General features: G+C 42.1%; 1 protein-coding gene across 1 annotated transcript in view; it reads left to right on the plus strand.

Moving 5' to 3' along the window:
* HIBADH (3-hydroxyisobutyrate dehydrogenase) overlaps positions 1-12159 on the plus strand; it is a 105367-nt gene extending 93208 nt beyond the window's left edge. Inside the window, exons 7-8 of the mRNA XM_077775394.1 lie at positions 6398-6554; positions 11206-12159. Of these exons, the coding sequence (XP_077631520.1) occupies positions 6398-6554; positions 11206-11364 (316 nt within the window). The 3' untranslated portion in view covers positions 11365-12159. The remainder of the gene's footprint in view (positions 1-6397; positions 6555-11205) is intronic.
* The last annotated feature ends 10187 nt before the right edge of the window (positions 12160-22346 follow it).

Here is a 22346-nt window from a genome sequence, read left to right on the forward strand (position 1 = left end):
ATGGATTCACATTTCCTCTTAATTACCATATCAAGATGCCGTTGTTTATTGAATTGCCCTTGTCTCAGATGTTAAACTATCTTGACCTATTAAGTTGTCATGTTGTAATTGAGATAAAAGAGGAATTTGCTTTGCATCAGTGCTAATTGGTTTATCAATATCCTGTACCATTTACATTTTAAAATTGAATGTCTGTAAGATGCTAAGGCATATCTGTACGAAGCCTTAATAAAATGAGTAGTATACAGGGAGCTGTTCAGAGTGGTATGTATTGTAGCCAGTTTTAGGCTATGGGTCACTTAATCATAAATGAAAAACTTGTTACTAGTGACTTGTTTTCATGTCCATCCTCTAGACTAATTTCATGGAAGAGGAAGATGTAAATTTCTGGAACCAAAATTGCACACAGAACTAATTGGTGTTGACAGTAGGATTAGAGCATTAGTATGCATGTGCATCTTTGGAATTTTATCTTCATTCTTCTGGACATAAATGAATAATAAAAAAAAAAAAAGCAAAAGCCTAGATAACCTAGGCTATGTTGTACTGAAATTTCCCTCTTTATCTTCACTAATTTGTTTTATATTCTGCTTCTTACTCTGAGCGTCACCGGACCAGGGTATCCCTTAGACATAGTGACGTATCCTCTGGCCTTCCTCAGATACTTTTCCTAGCAAAACTCTTACCAGATGGTCATTTGCTATTCTAAAATGAACTTTTTGTGTGGTTAGTGCTGACAGAAGTCTAACTCCAAACACCAGCAAATAAAGACTAGTAGGAAAGTCACTTGAATCAAGTGAATTGAATAAAATATACACTGAAATATGTACTTTGGCTGCTACAGTGACTTCGTTATCAAAAAGAAGATGAAAAGTGAAAAAAATTCCAAAAAGAAATGTTAAGAGCAAAGGCAATAAATAGATTTTCCTGTTTTATTGGTTTTGATCCACTATGATAAAAATAATGTTTAGAAAGATTAAACTTTAAATGTTTAATTCTTCTGAAACTCTACACACATATATTACTAACATATATATATAATATTTGCATATATCATATATAAAAAATGAACACGACGTAGGAACTCCCTAATTTTACTTAACTGTTATAATAACATATAACTTTCTGGTGCTTCAGATTACACTAATGAATTGCTTGTTTTCATAATATTAGGATTTTATCAGTTTATCTTACAAAGATTCTCAGTGGTTTGAAAGTCCTAAAAATGATCGCTTCTGCTATTGTCTTTTCTCCATGGTTTACAGACATGGTTTAAAGTGACAGGATTGTTCTCTAATAGAGTATAGAGAGCGGCCACGATTTATTGAGCTTTGCAAGGTGAAAGAGAAAATTGGCATCAGCAAGCATAAATTCCCAAGTAGTAAATTCCCACAAAGTAGTACAGCATCAAAGTGGCTCAGCCACATTTATATTCTGTTCACTCCGAAGTGAATTTTTTTTAGAGCATTAATGTCAACATTTACAAATTGAGTCACCTACTCCTATGAAGTGATCATTTCTGATTAATTTCATTCTCATAAGTCAGTGTTTTTTCTAGAACACTGTTTCCCATTTTTAAAAAACTAGAAGAATAAAGTCATACAGTCTTAAACTCCTATTGACCCTATGATCTTTTACAGTGAGTCTTTATGGATATAAGGGAAGTGTTAAATGCTACTTAAAAAAAGTAAAGCATAAAAAAATACAGATATACAACTTATTTTTGAAATTCTTTTTTAAATTAGGCTGTTCTACCTTCTAATTGGGTTCTAATCAGGAGTTAGAACCTAGTTTTACTGGCACTGAAGGTGTCCTGCTTGCATCAGAGACGGTTTCGCTGCCGTGTGTCGCAAAGAAACCATGTTGATAATGGAAGCTTTGTTGTTTTGTTTTTATAAAATTTTGCTCCACTGGGAGCTGTCTTTTTTTTTGCTTCTTTTTCAGTATTGGTGGTATAACAGGTCATTTGCATTACCAGTCAGGACCTAGGCCCCTAGCGACAACCATATTATCTTCTTCCCACCTTAAAAGAAACTTCGGACAGTTGAACTTCTGGCAGGCTGTTCAAGATGAGAACTGTCCCACAAGTGTCTTTTTAGTTTCTTGGCTACTGCCCTTAGACGGTGGTGCGTTTTCATTTAGGTGATGACTTGAAGCCTCTTAGTTGTATCCCCTGATACAGATATCATAGATAACAAGTGGCACAAGGTTTATACTAAAAATTTGACCACATTTCTTTTTTTTTCTTAGGTTTATTTTTTTATTTGGAGAGAAAGAGAGAGCACACGTGCGTGAGTCAGGGAGAGGGACAGAGAGAAGAGAGAGTATTCCACGCAGGCTCCTAGCTGTCAGTCCAGAGCCCAATACAGACAGGGTTGAACCCACAAACCATGAGATCATGACTCCAGCCAAAATCAAGAGCCAGGTGCTTACCCAGGTGCCCCAACCAAATTTCTTACTAGACTGATAAAACACTATCGTACTGGCTTCTGGACTGTTAGATTCACTACCCACATGACCCAGTGAGACTGAGGGCGGTGGGAGTGTGGGTGTCTGTCAGTGCTTGCATCATAGCTCTGCCATAGACTTCAGCTTTTCTCGTCTATAATATGACAAAAATAATAGTATCTGTACACAGAGTTGTGAAGATGAAATGAGTTCATCTGCGTAAATCTTTTAAAATGGTTCCTGGCACATTGTACATGTTCAACGTGGTAGTTATCGATGTGATTGATGGTGGTGATGGTTAGTATTTGAATTGAATCGTAACTTTAACCGTGGTTTCTTCATAACACTTCTCACCAGCTGACATGTGTATTTATGCATTTGCCTTTTGCCTGTCTCCCTGGCTAGAATGCAAGCTCCATGAAGGGGATTGACTTTGTCTGCTCATTGCTGTGTCTTAAGAACATACCTAGCACATAGTAGACACTCAGTGAAGATTTGTCAAATGGATAAAGGGGGGAGGCGGGGAGGGAGGCGCTTCTCCTGCCTCAGGTAAAAGTTACCTCTGTGTGTGTATGCGTGTGTTAACTGGCTTGTTCCTAGATGGCAGGCACAGCCCCTTCTTAGCTTCCTTACTATGTCTCCTTGGCTCTAGGCATAGCACCTGCACCTGGCACATCTGTTAAACATTGATGAATAAGTGAATGATCTATTAAAACCGACTTAGTCTTAAGGTGCCTGGGTGGCTCATTCAGTTAAGCATCCAACTCTTGATCTAGGCTCACGAACAGTTCATGAGTTCAAGCCCCATGTCGGGCTCTACGCTGGCAGTGTGGGGCCTGCTTGGGATTCTTTCTCTCCCTCTCTCTGCCCCTCCCCTGCTCACGTATTCTCTCTCTCTCTCTCAAAAATAAAAAAATAAAAAACTGACATAGTCTTAGGTGTTTCATTTCCACATCCCTTCCTGTGATACAGACATCTCAGTTTAGTGACCTAATTTGCTTTGTTCTAACATAAAACCAGACAGTATAGATATTTCTATAGAATATAAAGTAAACAAAGTTTTTTGGCCCTTTAAAGGCCTTGGTTACCGTGAAGGCAAACATTTGGATTCTCTTTAGTTTTTTTTTTTTATAGTGTATGCAATCATTTTTACTTCTCTCAAAAGTTCATTTGAAATTCTTGTGTTTTAAAGGTGAGTAGATTTGACACAGTGACGTTTATTTGAGTTGCATTATATATGCGGTCAGAGCAGTGAATTCTTTCTCTGTTTATATCAGAGAACATTCCAGCAATTGTAAAGCCACATGCATGCACGCGCACACTCTCGAACCACATCCAGTGGCAAGTTATTATGGGGACTGACAGACTGTCATCCTTTTGATGGCTTGAGCTGTATATCTCCTGAACAGCAATGGGGCTCTTATGCAGAAAGTATCATATGTTCCCAGCCAATTTACAGGGAAACAGCAATAACATTTTATCATGGTTGAGAGCCCAGTAGCTGCTTCCTATTAAACTTGCCCTTTCAGATACCTGTCTTGGATTAATTTGTTGATTTCAAATGGAAACTCAGTCTTCTCCAGTGAAGCATGACGTTCTAGGATAGACTCTCTGAATGACAATTACTGTGTATTCTAGCTGGTTTCAGACCATTACAAGCCTTAGGCACAGTGGAAGACAGAGGACTTCAGTAACTGATTTTAATATTATGTCTAATTTTAACTGTCAGTTATATACGTGCCAGCGAAAGAACGCTCAGAAAGATGAAATGCAAAACACTTCTAACTTGCTCTTTTTAACGATACACTTTGCTGTAGGGTGGGGAGTCGGGGGAGGGAAAGCGGAGAGGGACCGGCGGGCCGTCTCCCAAAGGGGAGCCAGCACAGCGGGGAAGCATCAGATTTGAAAAGCCAGCACGTAGTAACAACTGCCACCAGGCTTTTTTGCGTGCCCCTCAGGATGCTTCTAAATAGTAACACGTTCGCCAAACAGGGTTCCATAAATCAGTGCCTGCATTTTTCCTTGAACACTCAAGAAAAATGAAATGCAGGGTTTTTACAAAGGATAAGAAGCTTTGCTCCCCATTCTGGTGAGTACTGTACCTAGAGTATGAATCGCGTTAGCAGTAAAGGCTGTTGTGAGGTTCTCTTGAGTATAACCAGGTAGGTTATAAAGAGAACAGTAGCTCTGCTACTTTCAATGGGATGAACCATTTTAAAAGAAAATCTAAATTCAGAAGCCCTTGGATTATACTTCAGATGGAAGGGAAGAACGATATCGAGGGATCTTAAAAATATTCCCTACTCATGGAACACATTAGACATAGAGATTCTTGAACATTTGTGCTTAGAGAATACATTTGCAGTTATAGCAGATTAATTGTTAATACATGATTTTTACTTTTTCACAGTATGCACATTGGCTTTCTCTTTCCCAAGTCATCTGCTTTAACAGCGTACTGATAGCCTCTTTGTATTCCAAAGTGGGAAGAAAGCATCAATAACAAACTGCACCTGTAACAAACTTGGAATTTGTATAAAGGAATGAATGAAACTGTTGGGTTTCTTTCTGGCAGTCTCCCATTGAACGGAATGTGTGACATCCGATTATAGTGAATCTTCTCCATCTGTTATAATCCTTAAGAAAACTCCCCATTGTAACATGGTCCACCGTATGAATTCACATATGTGGCATGCTGTATATATTCCTTGCACCGCAGCTACTTCTTGAAAACCTGATTACATAACAGCTATACTCTGTGCTATGTCCATACATATCCTGGCTGTCAGCTTTAGCCCCCTACTCCAGCATTGGAAAAATGTTTACTGGCCGTGACACTCACATTGGGGAATAAACAGACACACGTTTCAAACACACAGAGAAAACAAGAACTTAAGCCACAATGCACAGTTTGTTTCACATTAATATGTGTCTCTTTTCCATTTTTTTTTCTTCCTGGAAAAGAGGTTCTAAGGAAAAGCAGAAAGCTTTTATGACAATTGTTTTATAATGTCTCTTTGTGTGAAAGAAACCAATAAATCGCTGGGTAGGAAGCTATATTTGAACTTGATTCAGTGATACTTAGCAAACCTATGCTTCCCAGACTGCATTTAGATTCTCAGAATCAAAGTAAAATAGCATTTTGGTTCTATTTTTTTTCTGGGTCCACAGTGAACAGCCGTTGATGCCATCAGCTCGGTGATAGAACAAATGATGTTTCCGCTTGGGCAAGCTTTGTTTTATCAGGATCAGTAACCTTATCAGTAGTTGACCCAGAACTATAATGCATGTCTCTGAATAGATAGCATATGTCACAACTCTGTGCAGACTTGCTTCATAAGCAAGATCGTCTAATGAAGATTTAATAAATAAGGAAAAGTTTTGCAGCAAGAAATGTCTTCTTTTATAATGATAACTTCTCTTAAGCTCATTTTTTTTGCTCATGGCTCATCTCTTGTATTCATTCTCATAAAAGCTAGAAGAATAAACATACATATAAATGCAACCACACGGACTCCCATGATGCATAGTTTATCTGTCAATATTTCTTTCTGAAATCTATCATTTGTGAGTAAAGGATGTAGAATTCAGATTATCATATTGGTTTAAGGTTCTTATGTGACACATAAGTGCAGTAATATCCAAAAGACGAGAAAACCCATGCGTGTGATAAGCCAACAACTACGCAATTATGTGTTATTTCTTAAAAGTGGGATATAGTACAGAGGGTTTTCTCCCAGTGCAGAACATCCTGGCTCAGAAGTGCTTAATCAGGAGCTTTTAATACTCTATAATTTAAGATTGGGTTCTTTGCTGTCATCAGTCTGCTTTGATTTTTGAAGACATATAATAAATGGAGAAAGAAGATAGAGCGTCCTCATATGTAAATAAATCACGCGTGACTTGTACATTTTGACATTTAACACTGTTTTTCTTTGACCTTTGACAGGTTAGGGCTTGACCCAAAACTATTGGCTAAAATCCTAAACATGAGCTCAGGACGGTGTTGGTCAAGTGACACTTACAATCCTGTTCCTGGGGTGATGGATGGAGTTCCGTCGGCTAATAACTATCAGGGTGGATTTGGAACAACACTCATGGCTAAGGTATGTCTCTGTCCCCGAGACGGAGGGGCACAGATGTTTAATGGTCTAACCACCCATTCCCCTTTAACAGAGCATATGTCCATCCTAGACAGCAAGATTACTAAAACAGCGTTTCACTTACTCACTGGAAATTAGTTAAAACTTCGCTCAGATAAAAATCCTTATCTTGTTCATTTATGTTCATTTATATTCCTGCCCTTTCAGATGAGAATAGGCTGGGAGTTTTATTTTGTGCTTGGGTTTGTTTGTACTGTGAAGATGGGCAAAATTTTGTTCTTCGTGAGAAATTTTCATTAATTTACCAAGTCCTTAGAATGGAAGCAGTAAGAATTTTCTGATAATATGTTGACATTGGATACACCTGTCATGGAAGGGGAGACTATCTTTCTCATGATACTAGATTTCTAAATACACCTTCCTGCTTTAAAAATATGTACGTATTTATGTGTCAAGTCATTTGAAAAGCAAATAGTTGGCCTCCTCCTGTTTGTGATCTCAACTTTAGAAATACTGTTGACAGGAACAGACTTTCAGCTATTTCCCATCCCACCCTGCCCCCATAGTTGACTTTTCCCTGATTACCAAAGTAATAAAAACATACACCCGGGCATCATACTCAGTTTACTTTCCTCCATTCCCCATGGCGCCCTGTCCAGTCTATTTCTTGACGGTGCCTTGAATTCATGCAGTTCCCTTCTCTGCCACCACCAGGACCTTGGCTGAGCCTCCCTCATACCAAGTCAGCCCTTAACTGGCATCCTTGCCTTTCATAATCCTCTCCGGTTCATTTTCCACACCGTGGAGGGAGCACGCCTCCAGAGGTGCAGGAACCAGAGGGTGCCGTTTCCCCTACTCAGTCTCTTTCACAGTTTCCAGTTACTTGTAGATTAAAGTCCCTCTCTGCAAGTTGTCTCACGAAGCCCCCCATGATTTGGCCTTTGCTCGTCCTACCAGCCTGCTTCTGCCTTCCCAGCCCGTCTCTTTGCTTCAGCCATACTGAGCTCATTTCTGCCTGTCGTCGCCTCCCATGTGCAAACCTCCACGCGCGCTGTTCCCTCTGCCCGCATCGTTTGTCCTTGCCCCCCTCCATCCCAGCTTCCGGCACAGTACCTGGCCTATCGCCAGCGCACTTCACATATGTATTGGATAAAGCAGTGTTTGAAACTACGTTTCTTATTTTGCAGTTTGATTTCTCCTCATGTTTCATGTAAGAAAATACTTATTTTTATGCCAGTCTGTATCCTGTATTTAGGTTTGCATATCCTCCACACGGGCTTTTGTAATTGTGCCGTATGGCTGTTGCTAGAAACAGGAAGTAGCTCCTTAAGTGTATTGTTCTCATCGAAGCTGCAAGTGATTTATTAGGGCACACAGAAGAATGAAAGAATCGCATTTATGCTCAGTTTTCCATTTGGTGTCTATGTGAAGTGGGTTGTGAGCTGTTAGCTTATTCGGTTCCAATAATAATGCTAATAGCTCAGCCTGAGGAAGTGGCTAACACGTAGAGTATAATAAGAAGTAGGAGGCGTCTGATCAGAAGGATCAGATGAATATTCCTGGCCTCCTGGTCTTTTTGTAGTGCTGACTTTGTCTGGCGACTCCGTGCTAGCTGTCCTTCACTCTCTGGTTCACCTGTGCATTAGCCATTATCTGCAGTGGCCCTGCCCAGGAAGAATCTGCCACTGTTAAAGTCCTTCCTTTAAGATGACTTCCTGGGGGGCACCTGGGTGGCTCAGTCAGTGGAGCATCCAACTTCGGCCCAGGTCATGATCTCACAGTTTGTGAGTTCAAGCCCCATGTCAGGCTCTGCACTGATAGCGGGATTGGGATTCTCTCTCGTGCCTCACTCTCCACCCATCCCGCACGTGTACTTTTTCTCTCCCTCTCTCTCAAAATTAAATAAATGAACTTTAAAGATAAATAAAATGATTTTTTTGGATCATAAACAATTGTGTTTTCAGCTAATAGCATGAGACAGTGCAGGAGTCAAACATATGGATGCTACTGTTGTCCTTCTGTCTATGAAATGTAGTTGTGATCTCCCTTATAAAGTGGATCTCCCTTATAAAGATCTCCCTTAATTTTGCTTGGAATGAGAATACTTAGGAAGGAACTTAAAAAAATCTTTCATCATCTCAGATTGCTGTTAAAAGACACACCATATAGCTAATTAGATTTGTATAGAGAAATTGGTGGGAGATAAAGAACTTCCCATCAATGCTACGTTGATTAAAACAGTTAATACCATTGTGATTCTGCTTGGACAGGTCAAGGCTTTATTTACTAAGAGATGTTTTGTTCAGTTGTCTTAAATTTTATTCTACTAGGGGATGTTGTTGAAGTAGAGGCTTGTACATTTATTTCTAGGTCTTAACATCATAAAATTCTAACACGTTGTGTGTATATAATCAGAACACAGTCAGTATGAAAACTAGATCATTCTTCTGAACTCTTCAGCCTACATGTCTGTTTGTAATGGCCGCTAGGGAACAACATGTGGAAAATCACGATGATTCTTGGTACCCCCTCAGTATACCCACTTATGTAAAACAGAACTTGATCCTCCGTCAACTTGTTGAAACCTTACTTCAATTGTTGTATGTTTTTTCCTGAACTACCCACTTAGCTCATGGATTCATAAATAGTTTATTCGATTAGTGAAGTGGAAACTATTTATTTTATTTATTTAAAAATATTTATTTTAAATTATATATTATGAGCTTCAAGGGATGCTTTCTTTTTCTAACATTTCAAGATACAAAAGCCTCTCAGACTAAGCACTTTTCTGTTTTTAGAATGTCCATCCTTTAAGAGAGCAGCCACCAAAGCTATTTCACTTTCTGTTTTTAGGCTTAGGCAGATTTCATTTGGATATGTACTTGCCCCTTAGAAAAATTCTAGACCTTTCTTCTCGATAGTATTGTGTTCTCTTCAGTATGTTATTGTTAACTCTGAGTTCTTCTGTTCCAGTTTGTGTTCCAGTTAACTAGGTTAAAAGTTAAATGCAGTCTATGTAGATATTCTCTCTGTCATTTGAAAATAAATATATTCTGCAGATTCGCCACAAAATGATGTCAACAAGAAAGGTTGGTCTGGGTATAAGCAATAATGTAGCTGGATGTTTGTTAACTGTGGAGGTAACAGTTCAACTTGCTTTTTATTTTTAGGAAACTATGGAAGAATTTAAGGTTCAGCAGATTTTTCAGATCTATTGTCTACATGTGAAAATTATACAAATAAGCACAAAGTAATGTTTGCACCTGTACCATCATACATATTTAAGAGGCTCGAGATTTCATTCATCTTTTAAACTTGGCTTTATTTTTTCTTTGAATAATTTTCTCCTTTGAGTGGATGATATCAGTAAGTGCTCCGTTAAAAAGGATGTTCCTCAGAGACTAGAAACATTTTTGTCTTGCTTCTTGTTTTCCCCTTCCTTGTTGGGGGCATCGGTGACTTCTGCATCGGTGGGGGCAGTGAGACTGGTAACGGTGAGAAGGTCAAGTTGGTTTTGCCACTAGTTTGCAGCTCTTATAAAATCACAAATATAATGAAAAATGGGCAATATTTGCTTCTCTTATCCAAACTTCCCAGTCTTCCATCAACCCCAGATACTTTAGGTTTGGACAAGAATCCATTGTAATGGTAGTGAATGTTCATTAGCTATAGTATATGAAAGATCTATAAAGTTAACTGTGTCTATTTTTAAACAGCCCTAAGTTTTTTGAAACTCTCAGGGTGAAGCATCAGCTTGCTGAGATGTTAAAGGGTTGTCATGATGGTGGATGTCCCACTGCACTTCAGATAAAATCCAAACTCCTCACTAAACATATTAAAGCTCCCGTGTTTTATGTGTGCCCATCCCAGACTATTTCCCGCCCCAGCCCCATTGCTCACTGTCACTCAGCCTTGCTGGTCTGCTTGCTGTTTCTTGAATATCCAAGCCATGTCCCAGCACAGCGCCTTCACCTTGCTGTTCCATCTGCCTGCGACTCTATTCCCCTAGCTCTCTCCCAAGAACTCGCTGCTCCCTGACATTCAGATCATAAATCAAGTGTCTTCACCTCAGAGAAGCTTTCCCTAAACATTTCATCTGTCCGAACTCTCCTGCTTCCACTCCACGCTTGCCGTCCACCACTTCCCAACCCCTTCCCCTGCGTTAGTTTTCTTCACAGTGCTTGTCTTTGTCTCAGATTTTAGTATTTGTTGTCTGTCTTCCCCCGAGCTTCACAAGAACGGCGACTGTATCACTGGCGCTTGGAACAGTGCTAAGTACTTGTTGAATAGAGATTGCGTGGATATTCAGTAATTCCATCATGGGGTTTGTTTTCGGCTTATAGGCTTCTGTAGATTTGAAAAAGCATTTCCCTATGTGATCTCATTTCTATAGTAACCCATCCAAAGTCAAAATAGAACAGACAGGTCTGGGTGGAGGAGTAGGGAGGCCACTCAGAAATTAAGATTTCTGTCCGGAGCAGTTTTGCCCTATGTGAAAGTACTTGTAAAAGGTACTGCCGCAGTATTTGTAAGTATCTTCTTTGTTCAGGCTTCATTTCTCCTGCTTTGAAACCAAAGCTTTAGGAGCTGCATTTGCAAAGTGAGCCTTGGCCACCAGTCTCAATGTGTTCCTTCCTGCCCTTGTTTGATTTAGGATCTGGGGCTAGCACAAGACTCCGCCACCAGCACAAAGACCCCGATCCTTCTGGGCAGCCAAGCCCATCAGATCTACAGGATGATGTGCGCAAAGGGTTACTCAAAGAAAGACTTCTCTTCCATCTTCCAGTTTCTACGAGAAGAAGAGACCTTCTGAGTTTGCCCTTTGGCCATGGACACTGTTGGAAATCAACCTCCATGTTGGAGCCTCCTTACAGCTCACTCCACAAGTAAATGGGCTTAATCAAAGGTCACCTGCCTGCTTTTGATTGTCTAGGTCCCAGTAAACCTTAGGATTTTTTGCCCATTTTTAACTGCTTATTCTCTTTATCTATTTAGCAAACCTGTGTTATCTCCATTTTTTTTCCCTGCAAGCCACTGATGGTCTCTGCCAACTAGCTGATTGACCTGTCTTCAAAAGTTTCATCCTTGAGCATCTTCAACTAAATCGTTGCATACTTCAATCAGGATATGATTTATTCCACTTTGCAAATAAAACCAAATATTTTTTCAACAGGATGAAACCTGTCTGAAAGCAAAGAAAAGAAATTGGTGTGGGGAAAGGAGTTAGAAAAGGGGAAGCACAGCGCATTACTACCTGCATCCCTCGGGAAGTGTGTCCTGTTAACCAAGTGGTGCATTGCTGAGGTTACTGACTTGTTCTCCAGGGAGTTGGTAAAGCTAACGAACTCCTTGCTGCATGTTTTATCATTTGGACCCTGTTACATTATCTTACTGTATCCTTCAGGTTACAACTCCCAAAACTCAGCCAACTTGTTTTTTATATTTTTGCTTCCTTGTACATTCTTACTACATATTTTTTGACTTTAAAAGAATGACATCTTTAGAACCGTTTCGGAGCCAATGATGATATTTGCTTTAGATAATTATTACACTATTCTAAATATAACCATATTATTTTGAATTCAAATAAATTTCTATGCTGATAATACTTTCTTGGAGTTTTCGTGTCTTCCTAGCCATTTGGTGAACAATGAAATGCTCTGACAAATTGGGGTTCCAGACTGATGGGGAAAGGGTGGGCAGAAAAGGAAGGGAGGGAAAGTCAAAAGGAACTGAATCTGAATTGGCCAGTGGCAAACCAGCTTCATGCTGCTCAGTCTGAGTCATTAATGGGCATTCATTTGAATGTTTTCAGTTGTGGGTGCAATAGGAATTCAGCCTGCGTGAACTGGAATATGCCCTGGTATAGACTTTCCTTACCCCAGCTCCTAGAAATATACTTGGTGATAGACCTAGACACCAAATCTGGCAGAAGTATTACTACTTCCATCAGTTGCCTGGTGATAAAAAATTCCAGGCACTGTTGTAAGTGCTGGGGCTACCGTGACAAACAGAACAGACAAAGTCTTGCCCTTGTAGACTATGGATTCTGGTGTCTCGCGTGGGGAGGAGTGGGGAAGGGAGGAGGGATGTGAGAGACAAAAAAACAAATGTTTAATGCGTATATCAGTTAATAATAAGGGGAAAAGGCAGGACAAGGGGGATGTATGGGAGGTTCCCAGGGTATTTTGTTACAGTGGTAATGTGGCATTTGAGCAGAGATAAGAAGGAAGTGAGGGAACAAGCCATGCAGATATCTGAGGAAAGAACATTCTAGAAACGGGACAGAAAGTACAAAGGCCCAGAGGTAGAGTGATGCTGGATATGGGGAAAAGCAAGGAGGCTGTAAGTGAAGTCCCAAGGCGAGGGGGGCCAGAACTTGTTGGGCCATGTGGGCCGTTAGGACATTGGCTTTTATTCTAAGCAAGATTGGTTGTGTATCAGTTAGCCAGAGTGAAAGCTAACTGATAAATTGCACCTCAAAAGTTAGTGACTTAAAATAACAAATGTTTATTGTTTTTCAAGATTTCTCTAGGTCAGTTACATTATTCTTCTCTCCTGGGCCAGCTCTTGTGGGGATGGAGGGTCTACTTTGGCCTCACCCAGCTGGGACAGCTGGAATGGTTGGGGCTTTTCTCCACAGAGTCCAGGAGGCTAACCCGAGTTTCTTCATATGGTGGCGGAAGGGTTCTTAGTGGCCACATAGGACAAGACCAATGAGCAAATGCTTTGCTGGGTTCTGCTTGCTTCATGGTTGTACTGCCCTCTTGGCCGAGGTAAGTCACATGGCCCAGCCCAAAGTCCGAGTAGAAGGGGATGACATCAGAGCGTGGACACAAAGGCATTAGGGTGGTCATTTTGCAAACATCCTGTCACAGCCAGCCATTCGGGATTTTTTTAAGAGGGTTGATGTGGTCTGACCTTAAAAGGGATCATTGTGGCTGCTGCGTGGAGAATAGAGTGTAGGGCAAAGAGTGGAAGCAAGGAGACCAGTTGTGAGGGGATTGTAATAATCCAGATGAGAAGTCATCGGGGCTGGGACCAGAATGTTAATGAGGAGGCAATGATAATGCCTCCTCAGGCAAGAAATGGTCAGATCTGAACATAAAAGAGACAGATCCACCAACTGATGGATTGGGTGACAGAGAAACGGAGCAGTCAGGGAAGAATCCAAGGTTGGTGGGGCAAGTGGAGGAAAGGAGTTACCATTTACTCTGGGGAAGAAGTAGGAAGTTCTGGAGAAAAAAACTCCTAGGTGGCCTGGAAGCCACCCAGGGGGAGGAAAAGCAAAGGTCCAAGGCCACACCCTGCATTACTCTCAGTGGTTGGGAAAACGAGACAGAGCCAGCAAATGAGATAAGTGACAGTAAGGTGAGAAAACAATGGGAGTCGTGACCTGGCAGCCACATGAAGATTGTGTCTTGAGGAAGAATGATTATTTATATCAAAAGCTACTAATAAGTTGAATAATAAATGCAAGAGCTGAGAATTAATGATTTGGACTTGGCAAAATAAAAGTCATTGGTGACTCTGATAGGTGTTCTGGGGCATGTTGGAAATGACATTGAGCATGAGCAAGGGGAAGAGAAATTGGAGGTGTTGAACAGAGACAGCTCAAGTTTACCATGAGAGGAAAAATATGGGATAGACACTGCCAGGGATATGGGGTCAACAGAAATTTTACTTATGTTTTATAAGATAGGAGATACTATGGGGTTATGCTGATGGAATGGTCCAGTAAAGGAGAAGGAATAGTGCATGGAAGAAAGGATGCTTGCCAAGTGGTATCTTTTGATTGATTGATTGATGTTTATTTATTATTGAGAGAGAAAGAGAGAGACAGAGTACAAGTAGGAAACATGCAGAGAGAGAGGGAGACACAGAATCTGAAGCAGGCTCCAGGCTCCGAGCTGTCAGCACAGAGCCCAACATAGGGCTCAAACATGAAGCACGAGATCATGACCTGAGCCAAAGTTGGACGCTCAGCCAACTGAGCCACCCACCCAGGGTGCCTGGCCAAGTAATATCTTTTAGTGGAGAGGGAGGCAGACAGATGGGGATGGATCTCTAAAAACAAGAAAACCAGCACAAACAGATCACATGTCAGACTGCAAGCATGAAGGACAGAGGCATGTTGAAATCAATTATGCGGTTTTCTTTTTTTAATTTTTTAAAATGTTTATTTTTGAGAGAGAGAGAGAGAGGTGTGGCGAGCATGAGCGGGAGAGGGGCGGAGAGAGAGGGGGACATAGAATTTAAAGCAGGCTCCAGGCTGTGAGCTGCCAGCACAGAGTCCAACGTGGGGCTCAAACTCAGGAACTATGAGATCATGACCTGAGTCAAAATCAGATGCGTAACCAGCTGAGCCACCCAGGTGCCCCTGTGTAGATTCAGCATAAAATAATATTAGTGTTAGAAAGGAGTGTACTGGCCTCTCAGCACGTTGAAGCCCCCACTCCTCTGACTATAAATTTTCTCATCTATAAAGTTGTTATAAACAGGGGCACCTGGGTGGCTTAGTCAGTTAAGCTACTGATTCGTGATTTTGACTCAGGTCATGATCTTAAGGTTTGTGAGTTCGAGCCCTGGGTTGGGCTCTGTGCTGACAGCACAGAGCTTCTCTGGGATCCTCTCTTTCTTTTTCTTTCTCTCTCAAAACAAATAAATAAATGTAAAAATAAGCACAACTGTCATAAACAATGTAGCTGAATATTAAATGCTTACTTGGAAACTGGAAACCAAAAAGAAACCTGAGGGAAGGACCATCACAAGTGTCGGCGAGTACGCGAAGTGAAAACCCTTATACATCATTACTGCCAGGACGGTACAGTGGTGGAAAATAGTGCGGCAGTTCCTCAAAAAATCAAACACAGAGTTTCCACAGGATCCAGCAGTCCCACTCAATACTCGAGTATGGATACATACTCAAGAGAAATGAAGTCACTACGTCTGCACAGAAACTTGTACACGAATATTCATAGCAGCATTATTCACAAGAGCCAACAAGTAGAAACAGTCCAACTGTCCCCTAACTGATGAGACCATGAACTAAGTGGCGTATCCAGACCACGGAAGAGTGGCCACGAAAAGGAACGAAGTCCTGACACAGGCTACGACATGGATGAACCCTGAAAACACCATGCCAGGTAACACCATGCCAGGTAAAAGAAGCACGACACAAAGGCCACGTACCGTATGACTCTGCATGGGATGGCAGGCGGAGGCAAATGCCCAGACCCAAAGTAGATGAGTGGTTTCCAGGGACTGATGGAGAGGGGAAAGAGGGAGTGACTGCTGTTGCATATGGAGTTACTTTCTTAGGGTGATGAAAATACTCTGGAATTAGATAGTGATGGTTGCATGACTTTGTGAATGTATTAAAAACCACTGAATCGTACACTTAGAAATGGTGAATTTTATGGTGTGTGAATTGTGTCTCTACGCAAAAGAAAAACTAAGGAAAAAAATCAAGAGTTAACAGTCTCCCTGCGTAAGTGGTTCTCAACTGCGGCGATCTTGCTCTGAGGGGATGTATGGCAATGTCTGGACGTATTCGTGGGTGTCGTATGGGGGCCGTGGGGTGCTCCTGGCATTGATTGGGCAGGCACATGTCAGGGACACTGCTAAACATCCCACAGTGCACAGGCCAGCCCCCACAACAGGAATTACCCCGCCCCAAATGTCCATACTCGTGTGTATTCCACAGGTACTCAGACTTGGTGTTTGGAAACCTGAGCTCCCCGTTCTCCCACCCAGCAGACCTGCTTCTCCTATGGGTCCCTGTCCCATCCAGGTTCCCAGGAACCATCCCTGAGTCCCCTGTCCCCTCCACCTGCTCTCCGCAGTGAGGTCTATACCTCCGTTGCCTACGTCAAGCCCTCATTGGTCTTTGCCTAGGATACTTGAGTATCTTTGCAGTTGTTCCTTTTTATTTTTTTAATGTTTTTCCTAACAGCTTTCCTGAGGTATAATTTATATGCAGTAAAACTTGCTCATTTTAAATGTACAATTCAATGGCTTTTAGTAAGTTTACAGTGGTGTACAGTCACTACTACAATCCAATTTTAGAACATTTCTATCACTGCCCCGCCCAATCTCTTGTGCCCATTGACTGTCATTGACGGTTCTCACCCCGCCCCCTCCAGCCAGACACCACCACTAATCTCTGTCTCACTAGAGTCCACCTGTTCCTGGGGCACCAGTTTGGTTCTTCAGTTCACTCTTCACGACACCGCAAGAGAGATCTTTCTAAGACAAATCCAGTCCAGTCATTTCCCTGCATAAAATCATTTAGCCTCGGATGCAGTCCGAACTCTTCAGCACGGTGTTCTCGGCCCTTCACACTCTGGCTCCTATGTTACTTCATCAGCGTTGTTGCCCTTGGCTTTCTTTATGGTACCCTGAGTGCCAAAGGTTGTGAAGCACTTGCCATTTTTCAAGCATGACACATTTCTCACACCTTTGCACATGCCACTGCCTTCACCAGACGTGCCCTTCTCTACTCCTAGTTGCGTCATATCTTCTGAAAGATATCTTCCGTATCTTCCTCAGCCACCTCAGGCTGAGTCACTTACCCTCTGTTTGCAGAGATAGCTCTTTGACGGTATCTCTTGTACCACAGGACTTATCCCGTTACACTGTATTTGCTGGTTTGCCTGTCTTCTGTACCAGTCCATGAGCTGTTTGAGGGCACAGAACGTGACATATTCTGCTTTGAGTCCCTGTGTTGAGTTCTGCAGCTTGCATCGAGTAAAAGCTGAGTAAATGTGTGGCTGTGTGAATGACTGATTCGTGGAAGCTGTGGCATTGCATTTGTGAACTAACTGCGTAAACTTTTTTCTTAAAGATTCTTCCTCAGCGGGGGAACCTGGGTGGCTCAGTCGGGTAAGCATCTGATTCTTGATTTCAGCTCAGGTCACGATCTCGTGGTTTGGGAGATCAATCCCTGGATTGGGCTGTACGCTGACAGCATGAAACCTGCTTGGGATTCTCCCTCCACACCCTCACCTCCTTCCCTACCTCTCTTCAACCTCTCTCAAAATAAATTAACTTAAAAAATTTTTTTTAAAGATTCTTCCTCAGCAGGGTCAGGTTTGTTTTACTTTGTGTTATCAATGATGCAGTTTGTTACACATGGTTGCCTGAGATGTCTTGCAGAATGTGAAACTTTGATAAAGTTTTCTTAGTCGAAAGATTAGCTTACACTGTTTAAGAAACTTTTGGGGAAAAATATGCATTTTTGGTAGCAATATTTGGTCTTTTAGTTTATGTACTTTTTTGGGGGGAGAGGGCACAAGGGAATGAGGGGCAGAGGGGGGTGGAGAAAGAGAGTCCTAAGAGGGGCAGGGAGAGAGAGAGAGAGAAGCAGGGCTCACATGAAGCGGGGCTCAAGCTTACCCAATGCAGGACTCGAACTCCTAAACCCGTGAGATCATGACCTGAGCGGAAGTCAGATGCTTAACCTACTGAGTCGCCCAGGTGGCCATCTTGGTTTATGTACTTTACACACCAACTTGCTTGCACCTAAAGCATGTACGCATTCCCCTTCATGAAGCATAGCAGTTCCAAATGTCATCTTTTATAACGTGCTGCAATGGACCTGAGGCCTACAGTGAATTTCATAATGATGCAGGTTTGACTTATTCAAAGGGATTCTGTGAACAGATAGATGTTTGGGAGAATCTTTTGCTCTCCTGTTGACTTGATATTGTGACGATAAAGCATATGTCCGGCCATGGCCGAGTCCAACTTTAAGTGAACTCCGATGGACTTGGGCCAGCTCCTCGGCCACTTTTCACATTGCACGAATTTTGATCTTGACTTTTCTCTCAGGCAGTCAGAGATGTGTGTGACCCCCCACGTCCTGTGGGGGGCGGGAGGCAAGGGAGAGGGGCACACCTGAGCAGAGAATGGGCCAGCATTATCTGTGTGCCTCAGTTCTACCCAGGCTGCTGTCAGAAGCCTGCTGCTGCCCAGGAAAACAGCCCACGTTCCTGTCAGCCTCAGCTGTGGTGAGCTGCACCCTCAAGCATTCTCAAATGGCTGGCCAATGGGGAGTCGTCTGCCAAAGTGGGGTTCTTAGCCATCTTTCAGTTCCACTGAGGAGGAAGCTTAAACTAGCGTGTCCATGCTGCCGATGGGCACGTGGCAAGTCTCTTTGGGGGCTGAGAGATTGAAGATGACCTTTTACTATTTAATTGTGGCCACCATTTAATAATTCAGGAATATGTAAAAGGGATGAAGGCATCTTCATTCAGACTAGAATTAGGCTCTTTGAGAACATTAAAAGGAAAATACAGTAAAGCAGAAGCACTTTGCAACCAGCCGGCAGGGAGTGCTTTCAAGGGTCTAGGTTGCTGGAACTGTCCCTGGTTAGGAGACAGGAGATGTGTGCCCTCGGCCAACACTAACCTGTGCAACATTGTGGATGGTTTCCTTCTTTTTGAAACGAGAGCCGTGCACTGATCTCCAGAGTTTGCTTTAGGTCTGAAATTCTGATCCTCTTAGTTAAGGGTTTAAGAGAATGTGAGGCATGGGCTTCTGACAGTTTTTGGACTCTCCCTGGTTAGGTATTATTTATGGCTCATACAGCCATCTCATTTATTAGGGTTTTTTTTTATAGCCGGAATAGATTCAGAGATCAATACATTTTTATTAATGATAGTCCGTCATGCCTGGTAAAGAGACGGCAAGAGAGCTCATCTAGAATGAGCCACTTGAATAAACCTGACATACAAGCTTAGCTACGAGCTGCATTTTGGCAGGCCTCTCTGTGAAATAATGACATTGGCAGAGGGAAAGACAACGGAAACCTTCCTCACAGCCAGGCTCATAAAATCAAAGGGCAGGTTTGGGGTGTGTTTCCCCGCCCTGGCTGTATATGCAAATCCCATGACTTTTTGAGTGTAGCATTTCATCTCCAAAAGGACAAAATTTGGCATTTGCCGTAGTCATTAAAAATGATAAATGCCTTAAAACGCTTCGGAGTTGGGATTATTGTAGGTTAGAACAAATATTGCTTCAGTACCAACTGGTATCTTAAGAGTTGAGAACTTTCTCACTGACGTTGTCAAACCAGAAAATTAAAAAAAAAAAATCCTTCGTTATGTTCACATTAAATCATATGAAATTGGGCATAATTGTTGCCAGTACTTCTTATGAAAATGAATGGCCTGAGCCTTTTGGAAATGAATTACTCTTCCTGCCACCATTAAGAGATAGCCTTGTGCCTTGAAAGAGTTAATCCGCCTCCAGATGGGGCTTTTCAGCCCCTCTGAGTGGAGTTCAGATGATATCAAGTTCGCTATTGTTTTACATCTGTTTTGGGCCTGTTGAACTTAATTTTCATTCCATTTATGGATCAAATTTGAAATATCTTATGGTAATTTTAGACTACTGGAGGCCTCTCCCAGAAATTTCACCTCAGAGTTCCAATCTCAGAGACTCTAAAGAGCAAATGTAGCTTTAATCCCTGTCTCTCTCCTCCTCTTAATGACCTTCACCCTGACCCCAGGGCTACTCTCTATAAGTGCCAAACATGATTCATTCTCCTTGCTTGATTTAGTTTTGTCCCTTTAGTGAGCCAAGATGACCAGGGAGACCTGATAGCTTATTTGTGCTCATATAAGTACGCTCTCCTAGTTAACTCCTAACTCATTTATTTGGCTCGCTCTCTTGCCTAGAACTGACCCTTTGTCTCAGAGATGCCAGGTCCGCGTTTTAGACAAAGGAGAATCTGAGCGCTGAACGTTCACAGATGCCTCAGGCGTCAAGACACTGTCATGGAAGGAAGGAGAAGGCACACAGCTAGAGAACAAGAGAGACTTTATATTTTGGGCCTCAACTGCAGTAATACGGACACAGGAGACGTGTTCCCTGAGCCCATATTTTACGAGCTACGGCTTACAACTCTTCCCCTCCGGAGTTCTAGGACTCAGAATGTCTACCAGTTACAAATTGTTTTGTGGTGTGTCTCTGTAGTCTAAATGGCTTGGTTCTCCAGCCTCTGTAACCCCACTTCTGATAACTGTTTGTGCAGGGATGCATTTTCAACTTCGTGTTTAATACATCATATTCTCTGATTTTTTTTTTTCCCTCCAATGTTGCAGCGGTAGAACCGGGCCATCAAGGACGCGTAGAAGGTGATAAGCTGGAAGAGACTTTTAAAAAGAGATTTACGATAGGGTTAGTCTTCCCTGTCGTCGGACTTACCACTTTCAGCCCAACTCATTTTGGGCCGGTTAGGGATCTGACCGTGGGGCTCTGACAAATGTGTTTTTATCCTTGTGAATTTATGCTTGCCTCCGTGTCAACAACAACAAGAAAAAACTATTAAAAAGCGGTGTGACTTTGAGCAGTGGCTCGATCCTGATTATGGCCCTTGCTGGCCATCCCATTTCATTTCTGGCTGGCCCAACTAGGGACATTAACAGCTGCCCCTTCCGAGGCTGGGTGTTCCCTGCATTGCCCTGCACTCAGAGCAGTTCAGTCCGGCCCCTTCCATAGGTCGGCGACACCCTCAAGCGTGTACACACCTGTGTCACCACAAATCTTAACAGATGCAATTTTCTTGGCAGCATCAGCGCCCTCAGCTGAATAGGAGGGTGGAGGTGAAGGACAGGGCTCTCGTCTCTGTCTCTGTGAGGACCAGGAAGGGCAGGCGCCTCTGTCCTCCCTCCATGGGCCCCCAGGAGGCCGCTGGCTGCAGGGCTGTGAGAGGGGGGTTCAGTTAAGGGCTCCAGTCACATGCTGGAACTTCTGTTTTTGAAAACAACCTGCTTACCCTTTTCTGAAACACCTCATTGTGCTTCTCTGGGAACAGTTGTCCACCATACGGCTCTACCTACTCACTCTCTTCAGAAGAAATAAAACTTCAAAGAAAATTCTCCTCAAGCCGGTCAAAGAGTTATCTAATCTCCAGCTCTTCAGAGCTGGGGAATCTTTTCTTGTGTTGGCCCTGTTATGCCAGATGGCTTCCTCTCCTTAAAAAAAAAAAATCATAAATGGATTCTGCATGGTCAGGTATTGTCATCTTTGCAGAGAATTTTCTTTGCCTAATGTCCTATCTGATGGGCCATTCTATGTATTATATGCTACATAATCTCCACAAATGTACACTGTGGTCCATAAAACTGCCATACTGTTTTTAGAAACTAGTAATTCACAAAGTAAACCTGAGACAGTGCTGTTAATAAACACAAATTGCAAACAAGAAGGTAGTAAGTGGAAATAATGCACTCATTTAGGAGTAATAAAGCCTTTGATCTTACTTTGAAGGAAGGAGTCTATGTTTAAACTACCCGTTCAGGGACAGCCAGATGTCCATAAAGAGCAGTGCTTGGCTTTGATAGAAAATCACTGAGGCCTGTCTAGCAGGTCTGGTTTGTAAACAGATTAGTTAAGGGCTCATCAGGACTGATTTGCATAGGATTCAGCAAACCCCGGTCACTTTTTCAACCTTAATGAGCAATGCCATTTCCAGGTTGGAAATGATATTGTGTTGTTGTTGTTGTTGTTGTTTTTCCTAGCTAGACATCTTAGGTAATTATTTTGTGGGAAAAGGAAAGAATATTCATATAAAGTGAATCCTTGCCATCTTCGGCTAATGGGAAAATGATGACCTAAGACTTGTTTTGCTTGCGCTAAGTGGGGGAAGATATAATGAAGGAAATAGGTTACAAGTTTCAAATTAGTTTCTTCCTTTTCTCTGTTATTTGAGAGAGAAAGGAGGATTAATCCGAATTATAATAGAAGGCGGAACACGCAACTGCAGACTCAGACCGCAAATATTTATGC

Source organism: Crocuta crocuta, unplaced genomic scaffold (assembly GCF_008692635.1).
Source record: "Crocuta crocuta isolate KB4526 unplaced genomic scaffold, BGI_CrCroc_1.0 scaffold197, whole genome shotgun sequence".
In the NCBI taxonomy this organism is placed as follows: domain Eukaryota; kingdom Metazoa; phylum Chordata; class Mammalia; order Carnivora; family Hyaenidae; genus Crocuta; species Crocuta crocuta.